Here is a 20,713-nt window from a genome sequence, read left to right on the forward strand (position 1 = left end):
GTTAACGAATGATATGAAGTAATAAAGTTGTTCTTTTCTTGTAAGATTGGAGAGTTTGATGTTTTCGAGTTCCGTATCTCGATAATTCTGAATGCAATCCTCGTTAAAAGCTTTGTTTTCCATTAAATTTTCTCTCTTTCTTACTTACATGAGGGGAATAATGAGATTAACAAAAGTTAGCTAATTGACCATTAGTTAATCAACCGCAATGTATGTTGTTTCTTTCTCACTGTGTCCAGGAAACATACACAATGGAGAAAATCGACACTTAGCAGGTTCCACTGGATTTGCCAGGGAGACGACATCCCTCGATCGTAAATAAATGGTCGTAAATAATCCGCCGGTTCTGGAAGTCTACGACTGATCTAGAACTCAAAGCGATATGTCTGTTCGGATCTCTGTACAAACTATAAGACATGTCTCATGTAACCATTGGAATGTATCTATTTTATGAACTAAGTAGACAAGAATGCTATTCATCAAGAACTGATGGCCCGAAAGCTTTTAAATTCACAATTTAGTTGGAGGGGTAAACTCTATGTGTAACAGACACATTTCATAGTAATAAGAGAGGAACAAGAAAAGTAAAATACAAGAGAAATGTCTACAATGTAAATAGAGAAGTATTTTCAGAACAGTAATGATATTCTACGATTTCATGTGCAGAGAATTATCTATGTGTTTGCTAAGAATAATTGTAACAAAGTTGTCATTCAACAGGAATATAATTCGAAATTTTAGAACCTTGAGTTATATTGATAAATCCTGTCTTTATTGTTTTTGGGGGCACGGTGGCTCACTGGTAGAGCGCTTACCTCTGATGCATGAGGTCCCTGGTTAGTTCCCCGGCCAAGTGAGTTTGTGGTGGACAACATCGTGTCAGTTGGGTTTCTCGGAGTAATACCGTTTCCTCTCATATTTTCATTCCACCAATTCTTGTTCACGTACCTGGTGGAGAATAATCGTGGAACGTTAAATTTAAAGATTTCATTTGTCTTTTTCTTAGTGGACACACACACACACACACACACAACGAACAGACGGTGATAATGTAAGATAGGATACCTCTCAAACCTCCAAGGCCATGTACTAGAGCTAGAAATCCATTTATATTTGAGTTTGACCCATGAGCTGACCACACATTACTCAAGTAAAAGCAATCTGGTAGGTCTAGAAATCTAGTAACAACCGAGTTGGGGATCGATGTGACGACCATACATCTCTCAACTGAAAGCCGTCTGTTATACCTAAAAATACCAATAACAATCGCGTTCGGGTCCATGTGCTGACAGCATCTGATATTACCAGATATCCAGTAACAATGTGCTGACAACACATCACTTAACTCAAAAATCGTCTGGTAACCCTAGAAACCCAAGTAACAATTGCGTTCTGGCCGGTGTGTTGACCTCAAAACTCACATTCCTCGAAGTCGTCTGGTTGCTTTAGAGGTCCAGTAATAATCACATTGGGGTAGATTTGCTGACCACACATACTCAAATAAAACCATTCTGATAGATCTAGAAACTCAGTAACTATCGCGCTTGTGTCAATGTGGTGACCACATGAAACTCAACTAAATACAATCTGTTTGGCCTAGAAACCCAATATAAATTGCGTTGGGGTCGACATGCTCATTACACATCGCCCAGCTGAAAGTCGTTTGGTAGACCATAGTTCGGGGCTGTAATGTCACGGAATATTATTATTATTATTGGTATTGATATTGGTATTGAATATGTCCGAGCCCCAGAGAATATTTACTAAATTTTAGTTTTTGACAATTTCCACATTTAAGAGATGGGTCAATGTAGCCCTTCCCAAATTTTGAAAGTGGTGTGAAAAGTACTCATGTCGTATGGAAGGGGATAGACTCTTCAACTATATAACGATATGAAGTGATGAAGCTATACAAAAGGAGATACATTAGGTCAAAAAGTTCTAAATTTTTAATTTTTGACAGTTTTATAGCCATGAAAGAGAACAAGATGGATAACAACACATAATTCTTAACGAAAGCGAATTTTTGAAATTTTTATTTTGCAGTAGATAGCTAGATCTAATATCTTCACCGATTTTATTAATGAAGTCAATCCGTTAATACCCTAACGGGTATCGGAAACTTTAACGGCCGTCCGTTATTTCCACACTATAATTCTTATCGAAAGCAAATTTTTGAAATACCTATTTTGCACTAGATAGCTAGAGTTATTAATCTCAACCGACTTCGTTAATGGACTCAATCCATTAACAGGGACCGCTGTGGCTCAGTGGTAGAGCGTTCACCTCTGGAGCTTGGGGTCCCGGGCCAAGTGAACTTTATGGTGGAGAAACACCGTGTACGTGGGTTTTCTCGGGGTTCTCCCGTTTCTTTCCAGTTTCTTCATTCCAACATATCATTCATTACTCATTATCACCGTCTCCATTAGCCTAACCGTGGGGCGTAAAACTCAGATTTCATTTCATTTTCAATCCGTTAACATCTTAATGACTAACGGTGATCCCTTAGCCCTTACATGTAAATTTTGCGTGATTCTCGTTATTCTTTATCACAGTTTATTATTTTACTCATATTGTCATGGGTATTTCTTTCATATTTTCTAAGTAAAATGTTTTGAACTGCTAAACAAGGGGAGAGAAAGCATTCCCTCTTCCTCCTAATGGACGCCCATTCCTATGTTACACCATGTATATTCTTATACGAAAAGGAAGAGATTATGGAACTCGTGTTTGCTTGGACACTTTTCAACTTTTTGTGGCGAATGACCTGTCAATAAAGGCAGAATAACTTTCATAATAATGATAATGTTCTATCAAATCATTGTAATTTCAACTTGGCAAAGCTCTCTAAAACGTGAACGTTACATATATTCACAAAAAATTGAAATAACAGATATCAGTTGATTTTTTACTAAAAGTCTGACCTTCAAAATGTCCTTGTACTATTTTTTATTATTGTTATTACTTTTATGTAGTGTGATGGGCCTCATTTCTAAACACACACATATATATATATATAAATAAAAGCATAGATACTGTGTAGAAATAAAGGTTCGATCGTGTATGAGATAAACGCAAACCCTTCTATATATTGCATGTTAACAATAATAGTATTGCGAAAAAGAACGGAAGCTCTGTCCTTTTCTGTTTATATTTGTGTGTATGGAGCGATTCACAGGAACAGGACACGATGGAGCTAACAGCGTAGGGGGATTGGGGGAGAGGAAAGGGAACAGTCATAATAAGGAAAATAAAATTAACAAATACGAAAAAAAAAATTCTTCAGTTGGTTCGTGGCGCTGTGGCGACGCGTTGCTAAAGTTGGGAACTTCCTCTGTGTTACTTGACGAAGTGCAGTCAACATGTCCATCTGGAGCCAACTTGCTCTTGTCCTGCTTGTCCTGTTAATAGAGGACATCCGTCATTCACGGTAAGACCAATTATTAATGCTATAATTTTATCAGGAAGATATTTAAGGTTCAGCGAACTTATTGTATTTGATGTAATTGAAGATTTTTGTTTTATTGTAAACCAGGGGCGCAACCAAGAAAATTTTTGTTCGGAAAGTCCAAAGTTTGCGGGGATCAGTGATGAAAATTTCCGATTCATTAGAACATACTCCACTTACTCCTACATCGTTGTTTAGGCGTGATGTGAGGAGGAAAATTTTCTTCTATATTTTTCCGGAAAATTTTCAGTTCTAAAAAAATATCAGTAATCAAGTAACAATTCTTCAGCCATCATAAAGTTCGTTGAATTCATGTATATAAATGTTAAAAAGTGAAAGATCGTTTAAAGAATCTGAAAACTTTCATGGCTCAGACAATTTTCAGTACTATGTAGGAACAAGTTAAACAATTTTTCATGAATCGAAATATTTTCTGTGTTCTATGGAAAAATTGAAGAACTATTTATGAGTCGGAAAATTGTCATCATTCTGAAACAAAAAGTAAATCAACTTTTTGTGAATCGGAAAGTTTTATTGCTCTGTAGAAACAAGTGAAAGGAATTTTCATGAATCGGAAAATTTTCAACGCGATATAGAAACAAGTGGAAAAAACTTTTCATAATCTGGACAATTTTGGATATTATGTATAGTAATGTTAGGTGGAAAATTTTCCACTATATTTAACTGCACATAGAGCTACAAAATTGAATTTCTGTAGAGGAAAGTTAGCAACAAATTATAATTTTCCAATTAGCTTTCGGGAACCGGAAAATTTTCTAATATTTCAAGTTGGGAAGTAAAATTTACACAGTGTTTCTCTGTCTTCCTCTGCGAGCTCCTTTGTTGCTAAGCGGTTAGCATACGCGCCTTTGGCATGGAAGACCTGGCTTCGATAGCAAGCGGAAGCTGATGTAGTTCGGATTCCACGTTAATCAGTTGGTCCCGTCTTATATAGTCTCGCTGCTGAAAGGGACGTTAAACTCAAAATCAACTCAATTCAACTCCTCTCTCTCTCTCTCTCTCTCTCTGTGTGTGTGTGTGTATATGTGCATTGTGCAGAGAACATACATCGAGTTCGTAGAGTACAAATATCCTATTCTATTATTTAAAATTTCAATTTATTAAAAGTCATGAATATTTGCCGATTCATAAAAACATACTCTACTTATTCCTACATCGTTGTTTAGCCGTAAAATTTATTGGTAATAAATATTGTCTCAAAATGTTTCATGAAGTGAAAATCTAATGATTCTTCATTTCAAGAATGTTTCAAAAACTTCAATGCGTTCTTCCCTCAGAATCCACTTTTGATCTTACAATATTAGATTTCGTCAGTTTAATACGCATAAGACGGTTTTCTCATAGCTTTACTACTTTTATAGATTTACATACTGCAACTTTTATAAATAAGTAGATATAATATAAAGTTCCTACTGTAAATTTTTGACTACCCAAAATTCGAGTATAAGTAACTCATGAAAGCAAATACTGACCATTTTCTGGAAATGAACATTTATTTATTCATATATTCATTCAGAAGAGAAAGGGAAATATAACTAATAAGGAAGTTGATTTGTGTAGTTGTTCTTCCAATAAAATAATAAAAGAAACATAAAAAGCTGCACTAGCACTGAGTTCTAAAAGCAACTAGTAATTTCATTTTAATTTACAAAATAAAAAACATATTTCTTTTGTACACACTCACACACAGACACAGACACACACGCAGACATATATATATATATATATATATATATATTTGTTCTATGGAATCCTCATTATTTCTAATACATTTTTTATAGATAATAATGATAGTTTTACAATACAAATACCTGCTCTAAGATGTTGATTATTCAAAATTCCAATATTGAAATTATGATTTAGGAGTATTAAACACAATAAAATAATTTTTCTTATTTTTTGTTACAAAAACAATCTTCAAAAAGAACTTTTATGTAGTGATTTCATTACATAGCCAGGCATACACGTGAAGAAATAGTGGAATTTTCTGTTTCTGAAATTGATAAATTCACAAAGGTTTCTTTTCAATTTCTTGTTACATTTTAAATATTGGAATGGGATATTTGTTCTCTACAAACTCCCTGCACTTTACACACACACACACACACAGAGAGAGAGACTGTATATTTTTACTTACCAACTTGAAATATTAGAAAATTTTCTGGTTCCCGAAAGCTAATTGGAAAATTATAATTTGTTGCTGTCTTACTTTCTTCTACAAGAATTGAATTTTATAGCTGAATGTGCAGTTAAATATAGTGGAAAATTTTCCACCAAACATCACTATACATAATATCCAAAATTGTCCGGATTTTGAAAAGTTTCTTCACTAGTTTCTACATCATGATGAACATTTTCCGATTCATGAAAATTCCTTTCACTTGTTTCTACAGAGCAATAAAACTTTCCGATTCACAAAAAATTGATTTACTTTTTGCTTCAAAATGATGAAAATTTCCCGTCTCATATAAAGTTCTTCAATTTTTCCATACAAGACAGAAAATATTTCGATTCATGAAAAATTGTTTAACTTGTTCCTACATAGTACTGAAAATTGTCTGAGCTATGAACATTTTCAGATTCTTTAAACGATCTTTCATTCCCTTTTTAACATTTCTATATATGATTTCAATCAATTTTATGAATACTGAGGAATTGTTACTTGATCACTGATATTTTTTTAGAACTGAAAATTTTCCGGAAAAATATAGAAGAAAATTTTCCACTTCACATCACGGCTAAACAACGATGTAGGAATAAGTGAAGTATGTTTCCATGAATAGGAAAATTTTCATCACTGACCACACCAAGTCTATGTAATAATGAACCAGCGTTACTCTACTGTATACCCGAAAAGATGGACACGATAGTTCACTGACCTCTGGTGCTTGTGGTCCCTGGTTCATTCCCAGGCCAAGTCAGTTTGTGGTGGAAAACATCGTGTCTGTGCGTTATCCCGGGGTACTCTCGTTTCCTTCCACTTTCTCATTCCACCAATTCTTCCATCATCATTCACTTGCCTTAACCATTGTGTTCCTTAGCCTAAAAGAGCATAGACGTGGGAAGTAAATCTGAAATATTTCGTTTCATTTTCTACACCGGAAAACACGATAATTAGTTGTTAAGTACTGCCCTATATTCTAAAGAAAAAATACAGAACTAGATTGCTTTTATAAGAAAAGAAAGAGTACGGACAGTGTTTGAAGTGGAAAAAAAGCAGAGGCGGTATGTTTTATTACGATTTTGAGTCAACATACCTCCTATTTAAATATTGTCTTGATCACTGAAAAACCAGAGACGGTATGTCCTCATTACTGGAAAACCAGAGGTGGTATGGCTTACCACCGCATACCGTCTCACTTCGACCACTGAGTACGGATGAAGTGTAAGACAAAATCTCTATATTACGTTTATCATTTCTCTGCTTAGGGCAAGTATAACTTTATTAAAAACGTATATAAATGTATATCCAGCTACGAAGTTTTGGGGTTGTCCGGAGCTAGTGCATCCCCTGTGTGGATACATCCCTTTTGTAACTTTCGCGTTGCATTGTCTTTTAGAGCCACAGTGGAAAAATCAGTACTAGCGCGGCGTCTATGTAATATTCAGGCAACTCGATTCGATCTCCGATAAAGTGGGTTTTGTTTCTCCTAAGCTCCCTTGTAGCTGCACTGCTAGCTTATGCTTATTCCAAGTAAGTTTGTGGTGGACTACATCTTGTCCGTGGGGTTTTCTCGGTGTTATTCTGTTTCCTTCCACTTTCTCATTTCACCAATTCTTCGATCATCATTCATTTGTCTTCATCATCAACTCCCTTAGCATCAAGGACATAATTATGCGAACGTTAATTCTACTACAAAGAAGTGAAACTAAATTGAATCTTTCAACTTAACTTACCACAATTATGCTCTTTCAGGCTTAAAAAAAAAAGACGGATGATCCAAAGAGAGGAAATTCAGATTCAAATTTTATCGAAAAGAAAAAAGTATCTCAAGAGTTCCTTAAACTAGGGAGATGAAACTCGGTTTATAAATTCTCGTTAAATATAAATGAACATGTGTGCTAACATTCTCGAAAATTAATGGGTGTGTGTGAAGATTTTACGTTTTCTTAGAAGTAATCATATATTTCTTATCATCACGGAAGAACAGCTCCGTTGTTTCAGATGAACTTAGTACTGTCCTCTATTTTTTTTCTTTTTTTGTCACTTGCATTAAACCATATCCTAGAGATAGCTATGATTAAACGTGTATTATAAGGGGAGGGAGGGGTCTATACTACGAGATCCTGAGATGGAAGTAGGAATGTAAACTCCTTATTAAAAAAGAAGAAGAAGAAGAATGAATGAAAAGAAAACATATGCTCTAGCCTATTCGAAAATTCCACTTTTAAGTGAGTTATGAAGCGCGAACGCGAAATAAAACCAGGGATAGGAATGCTGAATGAAGCCTTTAGGTGGAACAAAATACTAGTTTGTGAGACTGTGAATAAAGAGTTGAAAAAAGATGCATAAAATACTTCTTCGTATGGAGTATTGTCCTGTATGAGGCAGAAACATGAACGTTCTCCAAAAATGATAAAAAATAAAAAAAGACTGGAAGCTTTTGAAATGTGGATGTGCAGAAGAATGCAAAGAATTTGCTGAGTGGAGCGGATGACGAATGACAGGGTGTTAGAAATCGTAGGGGAGAAAAGAACATTTTTAGAAATTATTAAGAAGAGGAAGAGAAACTGGTTGGGACATTGGCTAAGAAGGAACTGTATCATGAGGGACGTGATACAGAGTATGGTGGTAGGAAAGAGAGGGAGGGGGCGAAGGAAATCACAATTGATGGAGGGTATCAAAACAGAAAAATCGTACGAGAAGACGAAAAGGTTAGCTGTAGACTATGGAGGATGGAAACTTGTCAGTTCCTTCAAATGATCTGTGAATAATGACAGAATACCCATGATGATGATTGTGACGTACAATCATCATCATATATATACAATACAAAGTTATTTTTATTAAGAAACCTAAACTTTTTAGTTATTTTTTTCCTAAATTATAACTACATAGGAAATTAAATTTAAAATGGTTTACTGTACTTAATCCAAACTGCCACTTTTATATTTAAAGGTAAAATTATGTCATTGTTTATAATTCTTAATCCTAGGGACACCAAGGGGGGGGGGTTGGAGGCCAGAAATTATTTTTGTTACATTTTGTAACATTTCTAATTGCATAAAAAAAACAAAAAAAAAAATAATATTGTCAAGCTTGATTCCATTCATCATAAAACGTACTTGCTTAGTTTTTACTGGTTTGTTTGTTTTTTCTATTTATAAATAAATAAAGTGTTGTGGGACTCAGAGTTCTCCCCCCGCCTCCCTTGGTAGTACTAAGGGACTATTCACCGCATACACTAACTGTTATATTCCAGTGTTTTGGCTATTTATTTTACTTTCATTTGAAACAATTTTGGTATTACAGCATGCAGGGACACTTTGAGATACTATTCTAGTGCAGTGTTGCCAACTGCACATTATAAAAAATTAGTATATACATTTTCCTAATTTTTTTGGTACCTAAATATTTTATTTTTTATTAGTGTAGTCCTTCTAACCTGCTAACACCTAACACCTAAATATGTCACTTTATATTATAATCACACACACACACACACACACACACACACACACACACATATATATATATATATATATATATATATATATATATATATATATATATATATATATATAAGAAAGAAAGAAAGAGAGAATTGAGTTTCAAAAGTGGTTGGAAACAACTATGCTACTCCACCTCCGGTGTTATCAAGTATTTTCAATCATAGAATCTACAAGCAGCAGCCTGCAACACTGACTGAAGACGTATATTTGATAGGAAATTGTAAGTTCGTTATTCTGTGACTGTGTGACTGTTTGTGGGAATTTGCAGCAGCATTGGAACAATGGCAAATCGTGCTCTTCGCCAAAGTTCAATTGAGAAAGAACTTAAGGGACTTTTAAATGAATCCGACATAGAAGGTAGTGGGCTCGAATATATCAAGGTGGAAATAATCCTATGAGATTTTGATGCAAAAGACAGTGATCTAACATTTTATTTGATAATGCAAATGGAACAAGTTTAAGCAGCGGTACGTTTCTTGGAATGAATCCCTTGTAATATTCATAATGCTGTAGTGGTGTTAATTTACAAAACCGACAGACAAGTCGTCGCTTGTTTGCTTACGTTTTACATGTTCATTCTATAGGTGCAAAAACCTGACGTTGTGCTACTAGAAAAATTGTAACTTATGTTGTGTTGGCAACACTGCTTCTCTAGTGACATTCCCTATAGTGTCCGATCAACGTCCCTCATACTGTCTATCTTTTTGCGGAAACAAAATTTGAAAGAATTTCGCGATTCTAAGGATAACCGGAATGGAATTATGAAAGAAAAATGAAACGAAATCTTTGAGTTTTATGTCCCACGGTTATGACGGTTAGGCTAAAGGAGACAGTGATGATGAGTAATGAATGAAATGGTGGAATGAAGAAAGTGGGAGGAAACGGGAGAACCCCGAGAAAACCCACGCACACAGTGTTTGTCGACCACAAAGTTCACTTGGCGGGGGGGATTATAAAAGAATAATCCTGAATTCATTGGAGTAATGAAGTATACTTTACTGTTCCTCATTGTACCCCACTTCACTGCACCACCACCAAAATGTTTTTAGAGACCGCCTTTGTACACATACTACACTATATTACGTTGCTTTTGATCTGTTTGATACTTTTCTACACAAACAAATAAAATAAATAGGTCATAGTTACTGAGAAATAAAAAATGGTAACAAACAATTAGGCACATATAGTTTGCAACACTGTACTTTGAAACCTAGCAATACTAGAGAATAAAAATATATGATGTCTTAGACATCCCAAGTTCATATCAGACGAAATAAATTATTTTCCGTGAGAAATAATAACCTTTATGTTGTGGGCCTCAGAATGCCCCCCCCCTCCCGTTGATATTCCATGTAACCCAAAAATACCTTGGTGTTCCTAGGGTTAATAGGGAGTACACGATAGTTTTTAACTAGGTTTCAAATTGGTCTAGCTTTCATTTTACTCCCGGGTGAGGGTGGAGCCCGGGAGGTGGCGCGGTGCGCTGATTGCAATGACTAATTATGCAAAACTTTCACTAGATAGCTAGCTAGAGGAACGTTGCAGTGACGATTGTGCGGGTATCGCCCAGTGAGGATCCAGAAACGGGCCCGGGGCTTTCGCACCCCTTCACGAAGAGTAAAATTTATAACTTAGTCCCTAATGAAGAGGTTGTTCAAAGGCTGTGGGAAAAAAAAAAATCTCTCAGAAAGAAGATCTGCGTTCTCCAGTATTGCAGATAATGTATGCGTTGCAGATTTTGGGTGATATCAATAAAACGGAGAAGTTACTCATTACGCCCAATTTTGAAGTAGTTACTCGCATTGGTATCAATAAAAAGAGAACTGAGCACTAGTCGTCTCGGCTGACCTCGGAGAAGCCCCGCCCTTTTGAAGTAACCACACCTCTATTCTCGAGCCGAGTATCTACTCCGCGTTTGATATCACTAAAAATCAAAGACTCCTCTGCGATGCTAGTAACTTCTCCAAATTTGTGGAGCAAGCTAAATAGGTGACTCCGTGTACAACGACTTATCAAGGATAGTCGTTAACCTGGTTCGTTTGATGATATACAAATCCTGAGTGGTAGTAATCCTTTAGCATGTAAAAATTAGCTTCCATAATTATAATTATATATTATTATTCTCACCTTTACTATTAGAATCATAAAGTCGGTGAACGGTGTTAAAAATGGTTTATTAGTTGATATACTTTATAATATCTTTTCCTTAAAACTGTCAAGCACACAAACTTGCTGACTAGGTATCCATAAACATGTACATAGCAACAACTATCCCATAATATATCTTTTACATATCTTAAAAACATTCTTCTTCTGTTATTATTAAATTAACATTCCATCAAGTATAGTGCACATGTATGAGCACTTTCTGCCCAAGGTACAGGTAATTATTACTCAATCCAAAGTATTTTGTTATATAAAAATGTCGCCCGACAATTGGACTGAATATAAAAGTCATGAGTAAGCTTGGCTTTTATCTTCAAGAACCACTGGTCCGTTTACAATAGTGTTCTTACATTGCATATGTATATCACATTTTGATCGCACCTCGTATATCTCTTCATTACATTTCACATATATATATATTTTTAACAAATCTTACACTTCATCAATACTTATCTTTTATTACATTAATTATATTTATTTTATTATTATTCATTACATTATTATTATATTTTCTTATTAAAAATATCGTCGCTCATTTACTTAATCGTTGAAGGGTGCGAATTCAAAAATCGTAAAGGACAAACATGAGTTACAAATAGTCAGGGCGCATTATATAATAAATAAGTTAGATGTTTTAAAATAAACATTGGATTCCTAAGGTATCAAAACATAGAAGAATCTCATTCAAGATAGTCGTTGAATAATTAGTTTTATAGAATGGATCTTATTCTTAACATAATCTTTGACAATTAAGTTTTCAACACAAATCAATCTAATATAAATAATCTTTGCTTTTAATCATTTATGAATTAAATTATAATTCTTACATATATTAAAAACATTTGAGAAATATCATTGATTAATGAGAATTAAAGAGAATTAAATTGAATAAAAATAAAATAAATGTTCATGAAAATCTATAGCTGATATGGGTTTAACCAAATTTCATTAACGGTAATCAGGTTACATTCGTACTTGCATACGATTCTAATAAAGTACATTGTACTGCGCAATCATGATTAGGTTCCGTACTATTTTGTACATGTATTTCATCATGATTCTGAGTTTGATATGAAATGCCATCTCTTGTTCTCCAATTACGTCTATCCACGTAGTTCGTTGTATTCCTGTAATTTCGCTCAGTACTTCGATTGTTTTTATATCTACTGCTGTTGGGTGATCTGACATCATGATTACCGTGATTAGTTAGGTTAGGCGGATTCCCTACATAACTTTGCCTATTTTGCGCGTTTTGATTGCTAGAATATATTCGGCTTAGGTTAGGTTTCGTATTATTCACACTTCGGATATCTAAATTCCGAACTGGCACAAAATGATCTGAATTATTCTTATTTTTACCCATTCCGGCTTGTTGATTCATAGCATGGTATTGAGTTTCATAGCATTGGACAAGCATTAATAAATGGTTGAAACTCATACACTGTGTGGAAAATAAGATCTGTTGTAACTTAAATGGAAGCAAATTTCGAATCGATGCTATTATTCTCGATTCCGATTGCAATGGATTAACGACCTTTAATTCGTTGTATGTATTTACAACAAACTCTACAACAGATTAATGCTATCGAGGATTGAAGTGTTGATTTCGAATGGTGGCATCTCTATTTGCCAGCAAAAAGTCATTTTCATAATTTGCGATTAGTGCCGCTTTGAATTCTTCATATGTACTGATGTAATCACGTACTGCTTTAAACCATAATGAACAAGGTGGGAGTAATACATGAGGGATTAATTTCATATATTGTGATCTATCTATACACATTATATTGCACTCATCCTGGAATTTCTCTAAGAAAGAAGTAGCATTCTCGTTACACTTACCACTGAATTTGCTCATAGCTCGTATTTCACTCATCTTAACACTTAATTTTACCTTCCTTTTATCATTCCGTGTACTTGTTGAGTGATAGTTCCTATCCATGACATGATGTGTCGTTACACCATCTATGTTTCGCCCATCTGTACTTTTCGGATAACTTTCTTCCAGTATAATATCCTCATCAGACCCCGGCGAAGGCGAGTTCATCTCTGGTGAGTGGGGAAACTCCAAGCGATCACTACCCAAGTTATTACGGTATGTGTTGTCCTTAACCTGTAGCGTTCTAATCTCTTCCTGTATAGTAGCTAGAGATGCAAAAAAGCCGGCTTTTTTGAACCGATGGTTTTTTTCACATAAAAAGCCGGCTTTTTTGGGAAAAAAACGGGAATTTTGGAAATTTTGGCTTTTTTCAACTTCATGATTTTTCTATCTAAATAGCTTTCTTATAGTATATTCTATAGTTAGATAAAAATTCTATGACCTGAATGTGATATTTCGCTCTGAAATTCACCATCAAAATGGATGGAGCACATGTTTTACGAATTAAAGCTAACATGAAGAATGTAGTATTTGAGGGTAATTTTAGAGGCTATTTAACTTTATTATAACTTTTGAGTTATCGACATCTTTTTTCTTCTCTAGTTTGTCATCCGTGTTTCATTTCTAAGAGCTTTTAGTACTCTAGCTTCTAGCGCAAAAGTTAAACTTGCCCGTTTTTCTATTTATCCGTCAAAGCGTACGTTTTTCAATATATCCGTCAAACCGTACTTCCACACTTCTCTTATACTGTAGCTGTGAAGTGATTTAGCAATAATTTTCCGGACACAACCTTGAATACCAATTTACACAAATAATCAGTAGCGGATTTAGAAAAGTACTTTAGGAGGGTTTTTTCTGATTGTTTCGTTTCCTAAAAAGTCCTAATTTTATTTGGGAAGTGCTTGAAGTTTATGAGTACAGGCATAACTAATATTTCGTTTCGTTTATATGTTTAGCAATAATCTTCCGGATACAACTTTAAAAATCATTTTATACTGAGAATCAGTGGCGGATTTAGAAAAGCATTTTGGGAAGGGTTTCTTACTAATGTTTAGTTTTTTAAACATTCGTAATTTTTATTTGACGGGAGCTTAAAGTTTATGAGTAAAGGCATAAATAATAGATATTTCGTTTGTTGCAGACATTCCGTAACTTTGGGGAACGGGCTTCAGTCCGAAAGACCGCCCCCCTAACCTTTGCAAAACCGTCACTGCTGGTAATTAGTAATAATAACGATTTAAAAACAATAAAAAAGGAAGTCGCCCAACTCACAGTACACGCACTATTTCTGCATTCACAGATGGAATGAAGAAAAGCTTTGTCAGAATGGTCGAATGCTGGTTGAATCCCGGACTTCCCGATAGAAGCGCAAAAGCTAATCACTCAGTCATGTTTGTTGTGCAGTTGTATTTAGCTTAACTTAAATATATTCCGTAGTCTTTTTTTTTTGGGGGGGGGAGTTCCGTAATGATATGTTGAATCCCTCTTGTTAAAAATTCAGAAAACTTCAGGATTATTTAAACTGTGATGGTGGTTCTATAAAACTTAACTGTAGAATTTCAAGAATATACAGAACCAAAAGCTCTAGATGTGCGGAGCCTTTAAGTGTATCATATAAATCTAAGTATTTCTCTTATGTTTTATTTTAATTTTATTTTGTTTCAAAAAGAGGGTATGGAATATTTTCAAGTAAAAATACTACATACTATTTTGCTAGTTATTTGTGTATTCTTTAAAAAGAAGTGTTTACTTTTAGGGTTGGCTGATTTACACCAACTTTTTTTTTAATAACTGGTTTAAACCACAAAAATAAAAAGAATGAAAAATGCGAATCGTGTGAACTTCATGGTAACGTTTCCAGATATCAAACCACCTGCAATAGTTTTATTTCCCTTTCACCTTTTAATCAAGGTGTCCCATGTTCAATTCTCGGTCGAACCACAATCCTTCTTTCATGCGGAACCCAAGTAGCGGTTCGGATGTCAGTTTAAGCGAAAGTCTCCTTGATAACCTCGGTATTTCGTAAGGATGTTAAGCCTAAATATACGAAACAAACCAAATTGTATATTTCTACATGCCTAAATGCGTGTTGTTTTATAAAGAAGCCAATATTGCTTAAATATACTGATAGAAATTGGCAAAATTGCCTACGTAGCTTCCAACATTAGCTTGGATTGGACTTTCAATGATATCTACGTACCGGTACTAAATTTGTAATTTAATACCTCAGTTTTAGCATACTGATTATGGTACGTTGACCTTTAAATTTTACATGCAAAGCAATAACAGGATTTTCCCGTTATTGTCTTACATTTCAAGTAATGACGGGATTTTCCCAATGGCTAGGGCGGGAGATTCTCAACTTAAGAAATTTACTGACCGCACTTCTTTAAGCTTATGGGAGTTCTTCCGGCATAACCCCGCTGTTGCATAATAAAATCAAGGCGAAACAAACTTAGGCTATTTCTGTGAATATGTAATATAAATACATAAAGCAAAAAATCTAAGTAAAAAAAGCCTGGTTTAAACCAAAAAAGCCTGGTTTAAACATCCCCCAAAAAACGAGGTTTTGGCATATTCAAAAACAACCACGGTTCTTGCCAACTCTGCTTACTTTTGTATATAGGAGGTTAAAAAATTCTTATTATATACATTGGTTAATCCTGTGGAATTCATAATGTAAATATGTTGAAGAAAAATTGTTTGAAATATTTTTTCGAAATTCATAGTTTATTTTCGATGTTTTATATTATTATCAGCATCAACCACTAATTAAATGATTTTTTGTGTTATAGAGAAGCGATACAAAGTCTGTTTTATCAATTTAAAGCAGTATTTTGAAAAAAGCCCAAAATTTCCGAAGTAAAAAAGCAAAGCAGAAAAAACCGAGTTTTTTTCCAAAAAAGCCGGTTTTTTTCCGAGCCCTTGCATCTCTAATAGTAGCTAACAATTGCGTATTTACACGTATGTTGTTAGAATTGTTGATGACCTGGATCTTTTGCTGTTGAACGGAAGATTCTATTACTTCTAAATCTTTTTTTACAGCACTGATTTCTTGGTTTTGGTGATTGTGCTTCTCCTGACAATCCTCGGATATTCTTTTTAACTTTTCCTCGAACTGTGAGGATATGTCATTCACCACCTGGACAATTGTCTGTTTCGTTTCATCTGATTTCTGTTCTATCCGTCTACTTAATTCTTCATATTGCTTGTTAGATTCGTCAAACTTCAATTCTATCTTCTGTTCTATCGTCTGCTTCAATTCTTCATATTGCTTGTTAGATTCGTCGAACTTCTGTTCCATTCGTCTACTTAATTCTTCATATTGCTTGTTAGATTCGTCAAACTTCAGTTCTATCTTCTGTTCTATCGTCTGCTTCAATTCTTCATTTTGCTTGTTAGATTCGTCGAACTTCTGTTCCATTCGTCTACTTAATTCTTCATATTGCTTGTTAGATTCATCAGACTTCTGTTCTATGGTCTGCTTTATCTCGGTAGACATCTGAATCAATTGTCGCTGTAAAGCTAACAAGATTCGGTCTTCCGATGTCAATCCTGGTGTTACACTAGTTTCACCGTTGTCACTATTATTTAATTCATGCTCCATTGTTTCATTGTCCATTTTTCTTACAATTATTCTACCACTTCTCAATATGGTCAAATTTGTATTCATTAACTTAATTATAAAAATTAATTCACCCTTACTTTTGCTTCAGGACGTGAATTTACAGTATTTCCCGGGTGAGGTAAACCAAAATTTTTACAACGACTTATCAAGGATAGTCGTTAACCTGGTTCGTTTGATGATATACAAATCCTGAGTGGTAGTAATCCTTTAGCATGTAAAAATTAGCTTCCATAATTATAATTATATATTATTATTCTCACCTTTACTATTAGAATCATAAAGTCGGTGAACGGTGTTAAAAATGGTTTATTAGTTGATATACTTTATAATATCTTTTCCTTAAAACTGTCAAGCACACAAACTTGCTGACTAGGTATCCATAAACATGTACATAGCAACAACTATCCCATAATATATCTTTTACATATCTTAAAAACATTCTTCTTCTGTTATTATTAAATTAACATTCCATCAAGTATAGTGCACATGTATGAGCACTTTCTGCCCAAGGTACAGGTAATTATTACTCAATCCAAAGTATTTTGTTATAAGTGCGAAATATGACAGAATATATGATTGTTTTGCTATGTAGCAAAACTTATAAATTGAATAGAAATGTTGCAAATGGAGATTACAAAAAACATAGGTTCAGGAAAGAAAATGTAGTGTAGTTAGCACAACATTTTTTAAGGAGAATCAACGGAAATTTGTGGTGGTGCACTACGTAATGACGAAAAGATGCGGGTTTTCTTGTTTTACGTGAGTGATCCGGGATTCCAGGTCTAAATGTCAGGGGATTCTGTTGTGGCTCAAAGTACTGTGTCTATGACTACTACAAGTGTAATGGTTGCGATTATTGCGAAATCTGAAAATTGATTGTTTCCGGAGGTGTGTGTAATATTCAAACAGCAAAGGCAGAGTGGCAAGAACAATATACATTTCCGAGTAATATCGGAGCACTTGACTATACAGACGTGGCAATAAGTAAAACTAGTATTTTGGAGACGAATACGCTAATAGTAATACGGCAAATTGTGGAGGCGTTAAAATATTAAATAATACTTTTGATAAAGTGGATACTTTCAAATATTTAGGATCAATATTAACAGACGAAAATCATAATCACGAAGAAATTAAATGTCGACTAAGAGCAGGGAATTCGTGTTACTATTCGGTTCAAAATCTCTTGTCGTCGCGAATTCTGTCGAGGAATTTGAAGCTTAAAATATACAAAACGATAATTATGCCTGTTGTTCTGTATGGCTGCGAAACATGGTCACTTACTCTGAGGGAAGAACATAGACTGAAAGTATTTGAGAACAGGATCCTGAGAAGAATATTCGGACCCAAGAGGAACGAGAATGGGGAATGGCGGAAGCTTCATAACGAGGAACTACATAGTTTATACGGTTTACCCAACATTGTTAGGGTCGTCAAGTCTAGGAGGCTTAGGTGGGCAGGTCATGTAGCTAGAATGGAAGAAAGTAGAAACGCTTTCAAAGTCTTGACTGGAAGACCCATAGGAAAACGACCATTAGGAAGACCTAGGCGCAGATGGGAGGATAATATTAAGATGGATCTCGCAGAGATAGGAATACAAAGTAGAAACTGGATGCAATTAGCTAAGGATAGAAGTCAGTGGAGAGCTTTTGTGAACGCGGCACTGAACCTGCGGGTTCCATAGGCCATAGAGTTAGTTAGTTAGTTAGTTTATACGCTAATAGGAAGAGCTCCTTCGTGGCTAAGCGGATAGCGTACATGCCTTTGGCATGAGAGACCCGCGTTCGATTCCCGGCGGGAGCTCATATGGTTCGGATTCCAAGTTAATCAGTGGGTCCCGTCTCATATATCCTCACTACTGAAAAGGACATTAAACTCAAAATCAACTCAACTCAACGCTGATAGGAAGGGTGTATACATGAGAATGTATATTTTTTATGCCAAGGTGAAAGGGTACACGTATGGTGTGGAAAACGCAATCAGATGGACGTGCTTTATGACGTGACTGGCTGGACTATTTAAAAAAGGAAACAAAGGGACCAAGTGTCTGATTTCGTTCTTAAAGCCAAACAATCTTGGACAAGACCTTGGGCATCACGTGATATGCACTTGTCGTGCTAATCTTGATATTGCTGGATTCCAATCAACACCCATCAGTTCCAAGAGGTTCGTTCCCGTGGTTTCAGTATTACTTTCTTGTTTCCCGTTTTCTTTTTCAAATTAGTTTTTTTCTTTTTATTTATTTATTTATTTAATGCTCGCTCGGATACTAAAGATTCTCTTTTGGATTTGTGTCTCATTTGTAGATGTATTTGATATTTCGTTGCATTTCACTGTACTTGCCTTCAAAGCTTCGGCTTTCCTTTGTTTACTTTCTGGTAACTGTGACTTTGAAAGTACCACTGGAAACTCTTTTATAATATCCACAAATGCACTTTGATTGAAGCTGTCGTTACTACTTGTCCCTTCCATGGCGTTTAGGATACTGCGCCATAAGTTACGCACAAGGAAATGACCGCCCAACAGATGGGAGAAATGAGTAACCACTTCTTTTATTGATACGACTCAGTGCTATGTGCAGAGGAAGCGCGAGTAAACGTTCATAAATCTGGAGCAGACTAGACCTGAGTAGTGGCTTGTTTTATTGATACGAAATTGAGGGAGGAGATTACTCCAGGTGTAGTTACTCCGATTCTCGAGCAGGACTTCTCAGGAGTAGTTACTCATTTTTATTGATATCACCCAATGTATGCGTTTCCAGTTCATGGTAATCCTGGATTCTCCTGTGTTGAACAACATGGCTTTCCTCACTGCCGCCTCCAGAAGGGCGGAGATAAATACGAATTATGAAGCAATTCAGTCCACATTTTTTAGTTAGCGAACACAATATCGAAAAATGCCTCAAGTTTATTTTATCAGACCTGTGCTTTCTCAAAAATTCGTAAATCCGCCTCCAGTATCGGCTGTTGTCAATTAACTGCTAATAGTCATAGCGTTCTTTCGAAATGTCTTAAACGTTTTTTTTTTTTTTTTGCATAAGTAATGGTTTTCCGTATTCTTTTTTCGGCCCAGTGTTCGAAGTGAGAAAAAAAAACCAGAGGCGGTTTGTTTTATTATGATTTTGACTCAACATACCGGCTATTTAAATATTGTCTTGATCACTGAAAAACCAGAGACAGTATGTCCTCATTACAGAAAAACAAGAGGCGGTATGGCATACGGTCGCATACCGTCTCACTTCGACCACTACTTGCGCCCTTTTATAATGCGGCCTGGAGCAACTGCTCCACTCGCTCGATTGTAGTTACGCCACTGCTCATGGACCGATACTGAAAATGCTAAGCTTTATCAACCAGGAAGTTCGAGAAAAATTACATACGTTTTTAATCTAGAGTATGAGCAACCATGTAGTATAAATAATCTGGATATTTGTGTTGCCTGAAATAACCTGCTCACAAATGAAAAGCTATGCGTTTGTAAGTTAAAAAAACAAATAATAAAAAAATAAAATGTTAGTATGAGGATGATAAATGTAAATGTCATGTACTGAATGAAGCTGTGTAAGAGATGAGGACAGAGATAGGCTGTATCCTTCTATTCTAAACGAGCATGCAAGTGGTCCATTATTAACTGTCTCAATATGAGGAAGTAAGTAAGGTTTACTGCATAACTGTTGCTGTCTGTTAAGTGTTACAACCCAATGGCCTTGGGGAGGATTGTGCGTTATTTTTTTTTTAAACACTAACTCAATCCTCAAACACACTGTAATTATCTTTGAAATTACTCTTCTTATAATAGTACCAAGAGATTAAGGTACTTTCGAATAATTCTATTTTGCAAGAAGTGATATACGAGGGGCAATGGAAAAGTTCCCGTAATTTTATTATGGTTCTTTATT

General features: G+C 35.1%; 1 protein-coding gene across 1 annotated transcript in view; it reads left to right on the forward strand.

Moving 5' to 3' along the window:
* Positions 1-3,073: 3,073 nt before the first annotated feature.
* The window catches only part of LOC145671251 (glutamate-gated chloride channel-like), a 113,951-nt gene continuing 96,311 nt past the window's right edge, over positions 3,074-20,713 (forward strand). Inside the window, exon 1 of the mRNA XM_081740169.1 lies at positions 3,074-3,430. Within this exon, the coding sequence (XP_081596295.1) occupies positions 3,363-3,430 (68 nt within the window). The 5' untranslated portion in view covers positions 3,074-3,362. The remainder of the gene's footprint in view (positions 3,431-20,713) is intronic.

This window comes from Thermobia domestica, chromosome 2, assembly GCF_964235325.1.
Source record: "Thermobia domestica chromosome 2, izTheDome1.hap1.1, whole genome shotgun sequence".
Lineage (NCBI taxonomy): Eukaryota > Metazoa > Arthropoda > Insecta > Zygentoma > Lepismatidae > Thermobia > Thermobia domestica.